At 47.8% G+C, this 16,525-nt stretch overlaps 1 protein-coding gene across 5 annotated transcripts in view; it reads left to right on the top strand.

Moving 5' to 3' along the window:
* The window catches only part of LOC144249673 (nephrocystin-1-like), a 47,002-nt gene that overhangs the window by 23,178 nt on the left and 7,299 nt on the right, over positions 1 to 16,525 (top strand). For 2 of the 5 annotated variants that reach the window (XM_077791811.1, XM_077791808.1), the window contains 6 exons: positions 3,736 to 3,810; positions 5,484 to 5,594; positions 6,821 to 6,903; positions 8,993 to 9,069; positions 10,277 to 10,376; positions 15,930 to 16,042. In XM_077791811.1, coding sequence (XP_077647937.1) covers positions 3,736 to 3,810; positions 5,484 to 5,594; positions 6,821 to 6,903; positions 8,993 to 9,069; positions 10,277 to 10,376; positions 15,930 to 16,042 — 559 coding nt within the window. Of the gene's footprint in view, positions 1 to 3,735; positions 3,811 to 5,483; positions 5,595 to 6,820; positions 6,904 to 8,992; positions 9,070 to 10,276; positions 10,377 to 14,237; positions 14,283 to 15,929; positions 16,043 to 16,525 lie in introns of those variants that run through there. The other 3 variants (XM_077791812.1, XM_077791809.1, XM_077791810.1) reach the window with 3 other exon arrangements.

Genomic DNA, 16,525 nt, shown 5'->3' with positions numbered 1-16,525 from the left:
CCCCATGTTCAGATGTACACACCTGTGCATCCAGCATTGGACTGCGAAATTGTAATGTTATTTCATCATATTAGTAGACAAGAAAAAATCATGTGAACATCTCAATAAACAAAGAAAAAACATTGACAAATTTCAGTGCCCATTCACGAGTTTTAAGAAATTCCCTACAAACTAGGAACAGGTGGGAACTTCCTCAAATTTATAAAGAATAAGAAAAACCTAAATTTCTATCATTGACAGTGAAATGTAGAATTTTTTTTTTTATTCTAAGATTAAGAACAAGTCAAGGATGCTAAGAAATAAAAAGATAACTCAGTTTTTAAATGAGCAAAAACTTGAACAGGCCCTTCAAAAAAGAAAACATGAGAAACCAATAGGCATATAAAAATATACCTAACATGTAATACATTATTAGGGGAATGTAAGAGTTTATAGTGAGAGACCCACTTAGATGCTCCATACAAGAAGCCCACCTTAAGAAAAGGTAAGTTAAAGGGAGGAGGGTTCACTATTCAAGATATTAATGTCAGGCTGGGAATGTGGCTCTGTTGTTGAGCGCTTGCCTGGCATCTGCTAGGCCCTGGGTTCAACCCCCAGTGCATTAAAAAAAAAAAAAAATGTCAAACAAAGTAGATACATACCCAGTCACACCATGTTAGAGCTTCAAAACACATGACCTAAAACTTTATGGAACTGAAAAAAGAAGTGGGAAAAGCCACCATTATAATTGGAAACTTCACTACTGTTCTCTCAGGAATATAGATCAAGCAGACAGAAGATGAGAAAGGATATTAGGAATTGATTAACCTATTGACAAACTAGGTAGAATCAGTATTGAGCAGCACTTCACCTCTAAACAGTAAGAAGCATGTTGTAAGTGCATGTGGAATATCCTCCAGTCTACACAGGTGGACCTGGGTCAGAAAATAAACCCCAACAAGTCTAAAAGAGTTGAGAGCCATGTACCCTATGGCCTTTGAGCACATGAGATTAAGCTAGATATCAGTAACAGAAAGATCCGTGGGCAAAGTCTTCAAATGCTTGGAAATTAACAGATTTCTAAATAATCAATGAGTCAAAGGGAAATTAGAAAATATTTTGTACTAATCACAAAGTGGAAGTGAAACAGACAGTCTGGTAGATGTCAGCTAAAGCCTAGTTAGAGGGGTTCCCAGAGTGGGTGGGAGCCGCAGAAGAGCTCCTCACAGCTTCACCCCCTGAGCTGAGGAGCCCCAGGCCTCCATGGGACATGCAGGCAGAGGCCCTCTGGGGAGGGGACTCCAGGGGGAGCAGGGTGGCCACCAGTGTGGAATCCTGATGGGGAGTGTCTGGAAGGCAGGCAGTGTGAGAAGCAGTGCGCATCTGTCCTAAAAACAGCAGAGGGCAGTGAAGGAGGTGACATGATGAGACTCATGTTCTGGAAAGATCTCTGGCTCCTCTCCAAAGAATAAATAGAAAAGGTAAGTTAAAGGGAGGAGAGGGCAGCCAGAGGGGACTCAAATGGACCACTGGGGGCAGGGCCATGGCAGAGCATGGCAGGCAGAGGACAATAGGCATCATCTTGAAGAAGCAAAATCTGGATCCAGCTTGCTTAGGATTGCCCCTGGCGCTGGCATTTGCACAACATGGGACCTTGACCTTGCTCTCAGGCTCCTCCTCTTGTACCTCCTGGGATCAATGTGAGCAAACTGGGTTAATATAAGTAAAGCACGGAGAACAACACATGGAGCATAATAAGTGCAACTAAAAGAGTGATGACGATTACAGCTTGGGTGGAGATCAGGTGGGGGAAGATGCAGGAGGCGGGAATCAACGGGATTGGTGGTGGGCTGAGTGTGGAGGGTGGAGGGAGAGCAGGTGTGGAGCGGGCAGTAGGTCTCAGACATCCACCCCTGGATAGACCATGGTCACACGCACACAGGTAGGGAGGCCTGGGGGAGGACTGGGTGTGGCGCTGCCCTGGTGGTTTTCTTCCACCTGAACTTGGAGTAAGGGTGACCACAGGGCTACTGTGCACAAAAGCACCACCGCAAACGCGTCAGGAGGTGTCAGCAGTGACCAAGAAGAGAGGACCTGCTGTACTCTCCTATTCTCACATGAGAACCGAAAACAAAAACTAGAATTTCACTTTAATAACAGAAAATATGGGATTCATTTATATCCAGATCCTAGAAGTTCATTTATGAAATTAATTTTTAACAGAGTTTGAAATTGAGAAGTTTTACATCACATTTAATAGTTAGAAAAATGCATTATTTGCTTTTTGAAGGCTTCTTTAACAAATCTAGCCTATTACAAATGGAAAGCTCTGTTGTCGAGCCTGGGCAGCGCCAAGCCAGGACGCCCTCCCAGCACCCACCGTCCTCGAAGGGCAGGTGCACCCACACCTGCAGCGTCGGGGGGAGCCTCAAGCCTCTGGGTCTGCTGCCTGCTTTTCTTTTTTGTTTTATTTTCTAGGGCTGGGAGGGAGCCCAGCTTTGTTCTCTCTCCCTGTTGTCCTCTGTTCTCTTTCCTCCTTCTTGTGTGTGGCTTAGACGTTTCTTAGAACTCCATTCTGAATTATCCCTGGTGATGAGTGGTCTCTCTGGGTGGCTTCCTGGGTGCTTGCTGTAGGTGTTATTTTACACACCCAGCTAATCACAGTGACCACAGGCAGCGTTCTGGTTGGAGAGAGAGGCAAAGACTGTCCCTCTCTCTAATTCTGTTTGTCCTCATTCACTCACAACTGGCTTGCACATTTCCTCTACATACACTGAAACCACATCACCCAGTCTTACAATTTTTGCTTCAACCATCACTGAGAAAATTAGTAGTATTTAGTCAGATCTTTACTTTTCCCATTGATCTCCTTCCTGATGTTCCAAGATTCCTTCTTTAGCTTGTCCCTTCTGTACAGAGTGTCCTTTAACCATCCTTTCAGGGTGACAGATTCTCGTAAACTAGCTTTATCTGAGTATCTGTCTCCCTTCCTTCCTAAAGGACCTTTCCATTAGATGTGGGACTCTGGTTGGCAGTTCTTTTCGTCTACCACTTAAACAACCTGGTGCCACCTCTTCCTGGCCTCTGGTTTCTGCGGAGACACCCACTGCCATCTGAGTCATTCCCCTGGCTTAACCTGGCTGTTTTTCTCTCTTGCTACCTTCAGTGTATTTTTTTTTTTCCTGTTTACTTTAGAAGTGTGTTGTACCTGGCACAAACCCTTTTGGATCTCCCCTGTTTGGAATTTGCTCAGCTTCTTAAATCTGTAGGTTTCTGTCTTTGGCTGAAATTGGGGATTTTTCAGCCATTATTTCCTACAGTACCTTTTAAACTCCTCTCCTCTGGGACTCTGATGACACAAGTGTTAGATCTTCTGTTTTAATCCTCTAGGCTTCTGAGGTTTCTACCTGAAGTGTCACTTCCTCTTCTAGTAAGCATATCTCAGATATTGAGTATTCACTTGATGTGGTTTATTACTGTCACAAGGGCACAAATCTGAATCTATTTTATCAGCTTCTTCATTGTTTTATTAATAAGTATTGGGACCATTGTTTTCACTGTTTGAAAAGTTAGATGCATACTATATTGGATGTAGAAAGAAACCCAGATCTTACAGAACTGCATGAAATAAAAAATGGAAGCCCCTCCTCTCCCTCTGCCCTGACCAGTATAGCCACTGGTAATTATCTGGGACTCATGAGGGTGATGTTTCAAAGAACTTCCTACAGCCTGATCTGAAATCGGAAAATCTTTCAGGTCCTGAGCAACATTCACACTGTGAGGGCCACGTGGCAACCCAAAAAGCCCAAAACCTGGACCTTTTCTCCCCAGGTAAGAAATCTGCTGAGTAGCAGAACAGGAAACACCCTGCTTTCCTCCTAGGTGATCAGCAGTTAAGACCCAAGACGAGGCTGTGGAAGCGTCACATTTAGCACAGAACACATGGAGCCACATGTGAACCCTTAGATTCTTTACTGTTCCAGGAGGACTTTGATTAAAATTATGTGTGTTTCTGACTCACCAAGGTTATAATTCCAATGAATCACCCTATTCATTGGATTTCAATTTTAGGAAATGCCCATTTGATGATAAATGCAGACAAGAAGATAAAATTTAGGAAGTGAGGTGTTTTTCAGAAATGGAGTCTTACAACTGCACTAATGACAGTTGTGTTTTCCTCTGATGAAATGAAAGGTGACGCCTAGGGAACCAGTCCACTCTGGACTGTCAGAACTGGGAGGAGGTTAAGGTTTCTACCACTGAGTCAGGCTCGCAGGGATGGATGCTAGTGAATCCAAGGTGTCTCTCTGTTCTTTTTATAATACGAATTGTCTGTAGTTCACCTACTTCCACCCCCAGGTTTCATTACTTGAGTGTTTACTTCCCTCCCTCAACTAACTCCCTTTGTTACTGCACCCTAATTACCCTTCTCCTAATAAAGATCTTAACACAAATGGGAGTTCATCGAGAGGGCACTGGCTGTGAGTGAGGCCGGCAGCTCGCTGGGTGCTGCAGGCATCCTTGCTTGACTACAGCACAATGCCTGAAAGTGAGTGTGGCCTCCTGACCTCCTGACCTCGCTGCCTCCAGGGAAACACACCACATATCTTTGGGTCTGTCATTTCACAGTTCTGTGACACACAGCTGTGTGTCATGCTTTCTCAGGATATAAAGGTGAGCTTTGGGAGGAATAACTAAGTGCTTGTCACCTTCCTGAATGAACTGAGGTATCCGTTACATGCCCACATTCTTCCTAGGTGCATGAGGGTTTACTTGTATGTCAGTGGGGAAGAAACACAGCTGCAAATAATAAGAATGCTCTCTACTTAGGATGCTCTAGCCACGCACAGGCTCTTGGGTCCCTGCTTTATTCAATCCTTAGAGTCGCCCTGTGGGGGGGGGGCGGGCGCTATGGATTACTCCGATCAGGCAGGCTGTGAGGATATGGGTCTCCAAGCGCTTTGGGAAACACAGAGGAGGGGGAAGTTAATTCTAGCCCTTGAGCCTCAGGAGGCTTTGTAAAAGAAAACTAGACCTCAAAGACTGGGTAGGGTTGTATAGGCAAGAAAGGGAGGATGTGCTGTGTAGGGAGAGGGGTGGGAGGAGCCCAAGGGGAGGGGGCCTGTTCCAGGCAGGCATCAGGAAAGCCCAGCAGACATGTGTGCCCAGCCACTCAATTCTGTTTAAAATGAACAGCGATTGGCATAAAAACCTTATAACATATGCCAAGTGGGCCTCGAGCACCTCCGGGTGGTTTGCCGCACAGGTTGTATGTTAGCCCTGCTCGGAGAAAAGTAAGTGAAGAGAAAGGTGTTTCCCTCAACAAGGGAGCTGAGTGTGTTCACCAAGTCCGTGGTGTGGATGGGTCAGTCCATCTGCTCTTAACTTTCCTTAAAAGTCCTTTGTTTTAATGCAGAGGCACAAGCCTTGTGCCTTGGATGGGGCAGACCGCCCCTTCCCACTGTGCACTGTGGTCAGTAACCCACGTTTCTTTATCGTTCCAGGTCACTGGCATCTTGCCATGCTTGCTCCATGGCGACTGTTTTATCAGGTCCAATTCTTCATCTCCAGACCTGGGAATATTATTTGAACTTGGAATTTCTTATATTCGCAATGTATGTCAGACGCAAGATAAATGTCACTTTATAATATACCAGTTAAAAGGGAATTGGCAGGCCGGGTGCCGTGGTGCAGGCCTGTGATTTCAGCGACTCAGGAGGCTGAGCAGGAAGATGGCAAGTTCAAAGCCAGCCTCAGCAACTTTGAGAGGACCTAAGCAACTTAGTGAGACCCTGTCTCTAAATAAAAAATTCAAAGGGATGGGGGTGTGGCTCAGTGGTGAAGCACCCCTGGGATCAGTTCTCAATACAAGAAAAAAAAAAAGGAGTGCTGGAGTGTGTGTGTCTGTGAGTGAAGTCCTGGAGGGTTTCCCTAGGTGGGATTTTCATCTCTGGTGGAGCGAGCTGGCAGTGCTCATGATTCTTATGCAGTGCTGCTTTCTCAGTGGCAATTAGATGAACAGGACCTGCTTACATGTGTAGCACCAGTGAATGCCAGAACTCCTAAAGAACAGAAATTCAGAACAGAAGGGGTTTTCAGAAAGTGATCAGAAGCACCATGGCACTCCAACCCCGGGACCCAGTGCACCTGGCCCTGCAGTCAGCAATTCTTATTGAGAGACCTGGCCAAGTGGCAGTTCTGTGCAGGGAACACCAGAAGCATGGTGTCATGTGAACTGCTGGAGCCAAGGCGTGGCCATGCTAGCAGCCCTCCATCTCCCACCCCCTAGCAGCATCTGAATGCAGTGTAGGAATCCGGCCCCTCGTAGCCCAGAGCCACCACAGGTACCCTGTGTACTGCATCATCCCGTGTTTCTTTAGGACAAGTAAACCCAGGGGAGTCACAGATGAGTCAGAGCGAGAAGAGGAGTAGCCCGGAGCCAGGCCCAGTGGCCTCTGGCAGTGGACAGTGGGGCAGACTTCCAGGTGTCAAGGCCTTTGCATGCTGAATCCCCACAGTCCACTGCAGGGAGACAGAGCTTGCTGATCCAGGAGCACCCATGTGCCTCTGGGTGATGCCACAGGAAGTGCTCAGCTCCTGAGGCACCTGTTGGCACATCAACAGTTTCAGGGATTTTCAAGGGCAATTTTGACAAAATGTGAGCATCACTTAAAGTGCCACCTGTGCTGTACCGTGGGACCCACCACGTTTCATTTGATTTTCTGGGGCAGAACTGCTTAGCCCTAAGCGGGGATACTGGCCTTGTTCCTTTCAGGGGCTTGCATGTGCTTATAATTTGACTCGTTCAGATGTTGTTTCTCAGACTTGTTTTATTTCCTAGTCAACGGGTGAGAGAGGAGAGTTAAGTTGCGGCTGGGTGTTTCTCAGGCTCTTCGATGCCAGTGGCGTTCCGATACCAGCAAAGTAAGTGCTCTGCGTATTCCTAGTAGTTGTGTGATTATGTAGAAGTTCTTTTTTTAGGATCAAGGAACTCAGGTTTGTTCTGTTGGCATGTCAACAGCTTTTGGGGCGAGGGCTTTTAATGTTGATTTTAGTGTTGTATAAAGTAGTGTGTGAAAGCAACACACGCACTCTCACCCAGAGAGGGAGAAGGACACATAGGACATGTTCTAGAATATGCTTGCACTGTCTGCCTGCTGGGACTGTTCCCTGAAGTACTGGCACATTCCACCATGCTGAAAACAGTGCAAAAGCTAAGTCCAGGGTCCCCAGGTCCTCTGTGAATCTGTGTAGGACATTGAAATTCTAGCAGTTTTTTTAATATTTATTTTTTAGTTGTAGTTGGACAGAATACCTTTATTTATTTATTTTTATGTGGTACTGAGGACTGAACCCAGGGCCCCGCACTTGCTAGGCAAGTGCTCTACCTCAGCCCCAGCCCTCCTGTAAGCAAATTTAAACTTTAAAAGCACAGTGCAAGCTAGAAGCAAATATCATCATGCATACCACAAAGTTGGAATGTTGTTAGCCCTAACGTAAAAAGAGCCCTTGAAAATTAATAAGGAAAAGATCATCTGAATTTTTATTTATTTATTTATTGGTTCCAGTGATTGAACCCAGGGGTGCTTAACCACTGAGCCACATCTCCAGCCCTCTTTATTTTTTATTTTGAGACAGAGTCTCGCTGAGTTACTTAAGACCTTACTAAGTTGCTGAGGCTGGCTTTGACTTGTGATCCGTCTGCCTCAGCCTCCCAAGTCACTGGGGTCATAGGCATGTGCCTCCTCACCCAGCTCATATGAATTTTGAAATGGGGAAAACAAAGATCTAAGTCTAGGATGTAAACAGGACATTCACAGAGGGCTACAGATGGACAAGCAGTAGGGAGGATGGTGACCAAGATTCTAAATTTGTCATTACGGAAACTCAGGGTGCTGGGTCCCACACTGCCTGTGTAACAGGAGGTACGTGCCACAGTATCCAAATTCCCCCCACCTTTAATCTGGGGGAATAATTCCTACCCCACAAGCTCCTGGTGAGGATTAACTTGGATAACATGCCCTGCACAGCCTCCTTACCACTGAACCCTAGTTTCTAGCCTCATCCTAGCCGGAGCAGGAGGGGCGCCCCATTATCAGGAGTGAATACAGAAACTCAAGTTTCTTATGATTCTTTAAAAAATATGTTCAGGGTTTTCACTTATACTTAGAAAAAAAAAAATAAGGAAACATCCAAAATTCCACCTTGGCAAAGTGAGGTCCCAGTTATTTCCTAGGAGGTGGAGCTCGATCGATAGGGAAGCATTCTGATGTGTATTGTGAGGCACAGGGAGTCACAGGGTGGGTGACAGACAGGGCAGGAGACTTACTGAACTAGGGGGAAGGACAGAGGAATTTTTCACTTTTTACGTGTCCTGTCTATGCCATTCCAACATTTTTCTTAAATATTTATTTTTTAGTTATAGGTAGACACAATATTTTAATTTTTTATTTTATGTGGTGCTGAGGATCGAACCCAGTGCCTCACGCATGCTAGGCAAGTGCTCTACCTCCAAGCCACAACCCCAGCCCCCATTCCAACATTTTACAACGATCTGTGTTACTGTTTTATTTTAAAAATCATGTAAATTCATAATGGCTTAATTTCAAATATTGATTCAACACATTTAAAAACAGTAATTACTTGCTATTTACAAGTCATTCAAGTCAAAACTCTTTATTTTTATTTGTTTATTTTTATGTGGTGCTGAGGACCGAACCCAGTGCCTCACGTGTGCAAGGCAAGTGCTCTACCACTGAGCTACAGCCCCAGGCCCATGTTAATAACAAAAGTCTTTCTCATTTTCATATAAGTACATTTCCTGTGTTGATGCTTGGGACAGAGTCTCTTTGCTGAGATGACACCCCATGGAAGGGTCAACACTGTCATTCTCACTCATCAATGAGACATAATTAGAATGAATACATTTGTGCTAAAAATGTTTCACTTCTGGTTCGGGTGTCTACGGAAGGCCCGCCAGGCGCAGCCATCATAGTGTGTTATTCCTTCACAGAACTTACGAGCTCTTCTTGAATGGTGGCACTCCTTATGAAAAAGGTGTTGAAGTGGACCCTTCAGTGTCCAGAAGAGGTACTGCAGTGGTGCGCTGCCTTCTGTCAGCTTTCCGTCGCTGTGACAACGTACCTAAGATAATCAACTTCAGAAGAAAGAGGTTTATTTTGCTTCGCGGGTTTCCGTCCATGATTGCTTGGCCGTTGCTTTGAGCCTGTGACATCATGGTGGGAGCACATGGCAGAGGAGGCCTGTTCATCTCATGGTTGCCAGGACTCAGAGGAAGGGTTGGGGTCCAGTATCTTCAACTGACCAGTGTCCTAGCCTCCTCCCATAAGGCCCCATCTCTTAAAGGTCCCACACCTTCTCCCTCAGTGCCACAGGCTGGTGACCAGGCCTTTCATTTGTGGGCCTTTGGGGAACACCTCAGATCCAAACCGTGGCACCTCCTTTTCCTTAAAGATGAAACAAATGGCAGAGGCTTCAGAGAAGGCAGCCATATTCCAGTAAGCATGACAGTTTCTACTTGGATTCACATGTTTTAAGATGTGCCATTTGGTGATGTGATCTTAGTCATTTTTATCTAAGTGATTGTTATTTTGGTAGCACGTGTAAGACTATAATGTTGAAAATCGTGAGAAATGGGGCCCTGCGTTAGTTCTGTCGCTGAATGCTGAGCTGATGCTGTGGCAGGTACAGAGTGAGTGAAGCCGGCTGCCTCAGAGATGGCCCATTTCAGGGTCGGGGCGTGTAGGCATTGAAATCGTGACATGCATGCCACCTCACCCTCCAGCCACCCTCCAGGAAGATGGAGCACCCGTCAGTATGTCTGTTGGCCAGGGGACACCAGGGAAGGGAGTGGAGGGCAGCACAGATGGGCCTTCCCTCGGGGAGCTGTGGGCTGACGGCTGGAGCCCCCTCGCACGCCTCAGCCCTCCTGTCCTTGTGTGGTCCAGGACACCAACCCTGGCTGCTGCCCCAGTGCCAGGCTCTCTCCTCCTTGGAACAGGAAGGAGTTGGGGTTTGAGGTGCAGGTGCTTCTTCCTGGGGCCGCATGTGCCCTTCCCCGTTTCCCTGCGTGCTGCTGCGGCTATCTGCCCTAGTGGCTGGGGGTGCTGTAGGGAGGCCCCAGGTTGCTGTCACCGCCAGGTCTCTTCTGACAGCCGGAGGGATGTGGGCGCCTCCTGCCTGCTGTAACCACCAGTTGTGCTGACCTCTCACTTAATAGTCTTACCAAACGCCCGCTCCGAGCGCTGACAGCTGTGGGTCTGTTTCTGTTTGACAGCGCAAGGCAGTGTTTTCCAGCAGATGATGACCATGCGGAGGCAGCCTCAACTCCTGGTGAAACTGAGGTCTCTCACCCAAAGGTCACGGAGCATGCTCAGGTGTGTCCCGCTTCCCGGGCAGTGCCCGCAGGGCACTCGGCCCCAGGTCGCATCTGCCTTGGGTCCCCCCTGCTTGGCTGTCTCTTGTCGGTTACTTTTTCCCCCATTAATTATTTTTGCCAAAGAGCAGAAGAGAAATAGAAAAATAATAAAGCTTAGCATCATTTACTCTTCTTTACCACTTAGCTCAAGTGACAGACTTGGTAATAAATCCTTCAGCTACTTTTGAACAAATGAGACTTCCCAATGCCTGGGCCTATCTTCAGGGAAATCTTTTTTTACTTGTTCTTTTTGGTTTTATAGGACAGGAGAATGTACTTTGACATATCCTACATACATGGTGTGCGACTTCACATTCTTGTGGTTGTACATAGTGTGGAGTTCCACTGGTCGGGGGTTCATATATGAACACAGGAAAGTGACGTCCCACTCATTCTGCTGTCTTTCCTATTTCCAGCCCCTCTCCCTCCCCCTCATACTCTTTGTCTAATTCAATGAACTTTTCTTCTTCCCTCCCCTCCCTTATTGTGCGTTAGCATCTGCATATCAGAGAGAACATTTGGCCTTTGGTTTTTGGGGACTGACTAGCATATTTCACTTAGCATGATAATCTCCATTTCCATCCATTTATTGGCAAATGCTATAGTTTCATTCTTCTTTAGGCTAAGTAATGCTCTCTTGTGTGTATAGAAACCACATTTTCTTCATCCATTCATCTGTTGAAGGGCACCTACGTTGGTTCCATAGCTTGGCTACTGTGAATTGAGCTGCTATAAACACTGATGTGGCCAAGTCACTACAGAATGAACTTTTTTTTTTTTTAATGTTAGGTTTATTTAGGTTTGAGTTGCATGCAGTAAAATTTATGATTTGGGGGTTGCAGTTCCTGGAGTTTTGACAAATGTACCAATCACGTGACAATCACCACAATCCAAAGAATATTCCCTTTGCTCTCAAAGGTTCTTTTGTGTCCCTCTGTGGTCAGCTCCCAGCCCCGGCCTCGGGGAAGCACTCCTCAGTTTTCTTCCCCAGCACTTCGGCCTTTCCCAGATGCCATAGGTGGATTCATGCGGCCTGCAGCCTCTGAGTCTGGCGTCTTGGACCATCATACATCCAAGGCTCGTCCGCGCTGTTGCCTGTGTTAGTGATTTGTTCCTGTTCATTCTAAATGGTAACTGCTGCATTTGATGGACATGCCACCATGTGTTTATCATCCTCTAGTTGGTGGTCATTTGGGTTTTTCTAGGTTTGGGTAACTATAAGTAAACCTGCTCTAAATATTTGCATACACGTTTCTGCGTGTGTGGACGTGAGGCTACCTACATCTCAAGTAGGACTGCCTAGCAGAGGGTTTGCCGTTACATCTGGTGTTGGTCTGGCTGCTTCCCTGAACGCCTGTGCCATTGACCCTCTCACCCTCACTGTGCACGTGTTTCAGTGATTCCGTGTTCTTGGCAGCATATGGTATGATTTTTCTGTTTAGACCAGTTTAAAAAGTGAACAGCAGTTTCTCACCATGGTTTCATTTGCCTTTTCCTGGGGAGATCCCAGAGCTTCCGGTTCTCACTGGATGCCCTGTAGTCATGTAACCTTCTCTCGGGGTTTCAGTGGCTGCCTCTTTAAAATGGGGATAATAGCAATATCAATTCCCTCCAGCTGTAATGAGGTTTAATTGAAAGCAAGTATATAAAACACTTAGTCCATATTTATAGTCCCTGGCTCTAGGGAAACACAATGGTGTTGGCTATAATTATCTATATCATAATTATTTTATATCCAAATAAATGTCAGTGCACACCAGATAGATATGTGGTGCCATTTCCTGAAATTTGTTCAAATGAAGAGATGCAACGCAGCTGGTAGGATTGAGGAATTTAAAACAGTTGTTAACCGATTGGAGGGATAAGAGGGCCTTCCTCCAGGTCACACAGGGGACACGAGACGGTGAGCCTGATGCAGGTTGGGGAGCAGCAGGGGAAGCAGCCTGAGTGGTGGCTTCCGCCCCTGGGTCAGGGCCTTGCTTTAAATATCCCCTGTTCCTTCTCCAGAGCTGACAGGTGCTTGTCGTCACACACGGTGTTGAGTCTTTCAGTAACTGTTAATAACGTGCTCCTGGGGATTCATCTCTCTCCTTACCTGCCCCGCCTCTTTTTTCTTTCCTGGATGTTCGTGGCCCTTTTTTGGCAAATCTTTCCTCAGAAAATTGTGGTTTTTTTCCCAGTGTGAGGAGAGCAGCACAGTAGCGGTCTTTGTCAGGACCCAGCCGGATCCCATGGGGCCTAGTTCTCCCTCTTCTGCTGCTGCCAGCCGCTCCTCCGGGAGCCCAGGGCACCCACACAGCCCTGTCAGCACAGCGCTTCCGGCAGTTTCTGTGGCTCCAGATACTAGCTTTTAGGTCCTTTCACCATCTCAAGGTCAGGTTTGACTGTGGTGCAGGGGGTGGATGAAACTAGGAGCACTCTTCTGTGTGTTGGCTTACTAAGAAGGGCCCTGGGTCCTTGTCCCCAACCTCAGGGACTGAGGCTCTCGCTTGAGTGTAGTGCACACGGGCACCCAGACCTTTGGTATCAGAGCATGCCTCTCAGGAGCCCTGCTGCTGCCGCCCCTGCCACTTACCCAGACTTGGGCTGTCCTGGCATTGCCTCTGCACATGGCGGGATCCTGCCGTGTGCGCCCCTGGTGATGCTAAGGGTGGGTTTGGGCACCCTGCTGGTGTGACCCAGGGACAGGCTGGCTCACCGACAGCAGGCCATGGCAGTGAAGCCAGAGGCCCTAGGCCTTTCCAAAGCTTTGGTCCATGTGCTGCAGTGTACGTAGGTCAAGGTCAGGGGCTGGATGTGAACTTTAGGATGTGGCTGCCCTGCCTGAGCACCTGGAGGGGCAAAGGCAGGACTGACCCAAGTGGGCATCCTCGCCACCCATCCTGCTACCTGCAGAGAGCAGGGAGCGAGTGTGGCACCTGCAGCCCTCTCCTCTCTTTCCAAGGAGCATCCACCTCCAGCCCCACCTGTCCTGCCTACCAGCTCCACCTTGGCTCAGCCACGTCTCTGCTCACAGGAGACAGGAGGGGTCTTTCCAGGACGCCAGCGAGCACAGAACAGTGGAGCAGCAGCTCCAAGAGCAGGAAGCCCAGTATCTGTCTCAGAGCCCCTTGTCCCCTAGGGCCCTAGCTGCCCCAGCCCACAGCCTTACATGAGTGTAGCCTGTGGGTGTCAGGAGACCTTGAAAATGCGGATGAAGCTGGGCAGACCCGTGCTCTCTGGAGAGAGCTCCAGGGTCCTGCACAGGGGCCCAGCAGACTGTTCAGTGAGCTGGCTGGGCTGGGACAGGCTAGGGGGTGCTGTCAACGTGGCAGGGAGCACACAGGTGTCTCAGGCTCCCCAAGGCTTGGCTTTCTGACTCTGGAGCTGTTCCAGATCTAACTTAGTGCTCTATATTGTTTAGCCTTCTCTCAGGGTTAAATAGGAATTACCTTTCTCGTTCTGGAGCTCTTGTACAAAGGGTTCAATTTGCAGTGATCAGGTTCTCAGCCCCTTAGGGGAGGGGAAGCTCCGAATTTGAACTCTGAGTTCTGAGCACCAACAAGCGCTGGCCTGTAGAAGCAAGCTGTGTACACGTGTGTGTGGCGATGCTAGAAATGGACTTCCCTTTGCCTTTTTGATGCATTCTTTTCCTCTCTTTTAATGCTGTTATATTATTGCTAAAAATAAATAGGATATGGCCTACCTGAGGCCCATTCACCCCAATCACAGCACCTCTGCCACCAGAGACTGCTGGTCCCCGTGTGAGGTCAAGAGGATATGTTCTTACTTCTTCAACTCAGCTAACCTTTGGTGACACAGAACTTTCTGGCCATCTTAGGTTTGGAAAAATCAGGAGGTTTCTCTAAAGGAATTAAAAAAAAAGGTAAGCAGCATTGCCTCATGGAGTGGGAAGGTGCCAGAAGGAAAGGCGTGCCCACTGTGGGAGTGCCGTGCCTGCCAGACAGATGAACAGGGAGGTGGGCAGCAAACAGCAAAGGAGGGGGTGAGAAGGAAGGAAGGAAGGAGGGCTCCACCCTTCCCCTGTGCAGCACAGCCACCACTGTTACTCAGCAGCAGCTGGAACACGGGCCATGGGGGCCAGGGGCTGAATAGCCTCTGGAGTCGCAGCATGACTGCTGGGTGCACGAGGCACTGAGGCTGCCAGTCTTCTGCTCCTAGGTCAGGAGTAGATGTGGGAACCTGAGTGGCTTCAAAGAGGGCTGAGGCTGCTCCCGCCTAGAGGTGGGGGAAACTGGCCTGTACCATGCCTCGATGCCTCTGGACAGTGGGCAAGGTGCTGCTCCAGTTCCCAGGAAGCTTAGGAACGGGGATCCCCTCGATCAGGCCAGCCCAGGGTCACGATCACGTTTCCTTCCAGCCAGCTGGAAGCCTGAATGTGGCCCCTAGGATAATTGTTCTAAAACTCTGGAGTTAATTAAGATAGAGGGTTAATTTATAAAATTAAGATTTCTTTTATAACTTCTGAGTGTAAAAGTGAGTCTCTTATAGGAACGCATATAGTTGGATCTCGTTTTGTATCCAATCTGACAATCTGTGTCTTTGAATTGGGGGGTTTAATCTATTACACTTAAGGTAATTGCTGGTCGGGGATAGGGACAGCCTTAGTGGCAGAGCCCATTCCCAGTGTGCCCAGGCCCTGGGTTCCAGCCCCAGCAGCACCAGATAAATGAATAAAGTGGTCGCTGGTGGGCGGGCCTTGCACTGGGCGGTTGTTCTGAGTGTCCTGGAGTTTTTGTCCTCATTTCCCCCTCCTGCTTCCCCTGACGTTGAATTGATTTTTATAGTGATACAGTTGGTTCCCTTTCAGTTTCCTTGGTGTCTGTTCTGGAGGTGGTGTCTTTGTGGTCACCATGGGAGTAGTGGGTCGTATCCTAAAGTCACAACCATCTATTCTCAACCGATACCAACTGAACTTCAGTACTGAGTCTTCTGTCCGCCCTGAGTTCCTGCCCCATCTCGGGCCCTGCACCAGGCCTTGCACGCCACCTTTAACCCACCCAGTTCCTTGAAATGAAGGTAGCACGCTCATTCCACAAACGAGGAAACGAAAGCACAGGAGAGAAGTTAATTAATCCACAATCAGGAAGTGGCCAAGTCAGGATGCCACAGGCCTGTCCCACCCCCGTGTCCCACCCTGCCCTGTCTGATCTGGCATTTCCTCTGCACTGGCAGCAGGCGTGGCAGCACATGCCCTGTTACAGCCTGTAGCTCCCTAATCCCCTGCTCTCCAGAACTTGTATTTGATGACTTTTTTACTTGACCTTTGACGTGGGCGTGTAGGCCAGCATAGCAACTCAGAGCTGAGACTCCAAAGTGTCACCTAAAATACAAGTCGTCTGGAATTTAATGTGGCCAGCTGGAGTGGAAGTTTCACCTTTAGGTTGTTAAAATGTTTCCAGTAATGAAGCAAAACTTGCAGCCTCTCCTTAGAGTAATTACAGTAAAAAGCCCTGTTGGCTGGCCAGCCTAGGGGCTGTTTAGTGACTGCCTCTTTGTCCTTCCATAACAGCCTGCTGCCAGAAACACTGATCGGAGGGATGTGCTACGTCCACCTGCTGATATTTTATCGACAAATTCTTGGAGATGTGCTCCTCAGGGATAGGATGAGCCTGCAGAGTGCTGGTAAGGGGCCTGCGTGGTTTCCTTGTGTGTTCGTGCTCTGTGCTCCTGAGTGTGTGTGACCCGTGCCACCCTCTGTCTTCTGCCTGTAAATGTGACATTGGAAACACCATATTAGAAGTGCACCTGGCCCTTCCTTTGTGGGACTCCTTCAGAACACTGAACTTCGTGAGCTCAAGTGCATGTAAATTCTTCCACATATTCTCATTTTAAATTCAGGAGGTTGGAGATCCTAAAACACAGATATAATCATATTTTCTCTTTCTGTTTCTGAATCATTTGTTTTTGTTCCATAAGTTCTCCCTGCATCTTTGGGGGATGAAACCAGAATCACCCTAAATAGCTGGTTCTTAATGCATGAAGTGTAGGTGCCAGTGGAATAAAACCAGCGCACTCAGTAAGGAGTGTTCCGGGTTCCGGGCGCTAGCTTTACTTATAGCTTCTTTAAGTTTGAATTTTTTCCAAGTCCAATAATTTTAGGAAATC

Source organism: Urocitellus parryii, chromosome 12, assembly GCF_045843805.1.
Source record: "Urocitellus parryii isolate mUroPar1 chromosome 12, mUroPar1.hap1, whole genome shotgun sequence".
In the NCBI taxonomy this organism is placed as follows: domain Eukaryota; kingdom Metazoa; phylum Chordata; class Mammalia; order Rodentia; family Sciuridae; genus Urocitellus; species Urocitellus parryii.
Note: the sequence above shows the minus strand (reverse complement) of the source record. Positions and strands in the feature narration are given on the sequence as shown.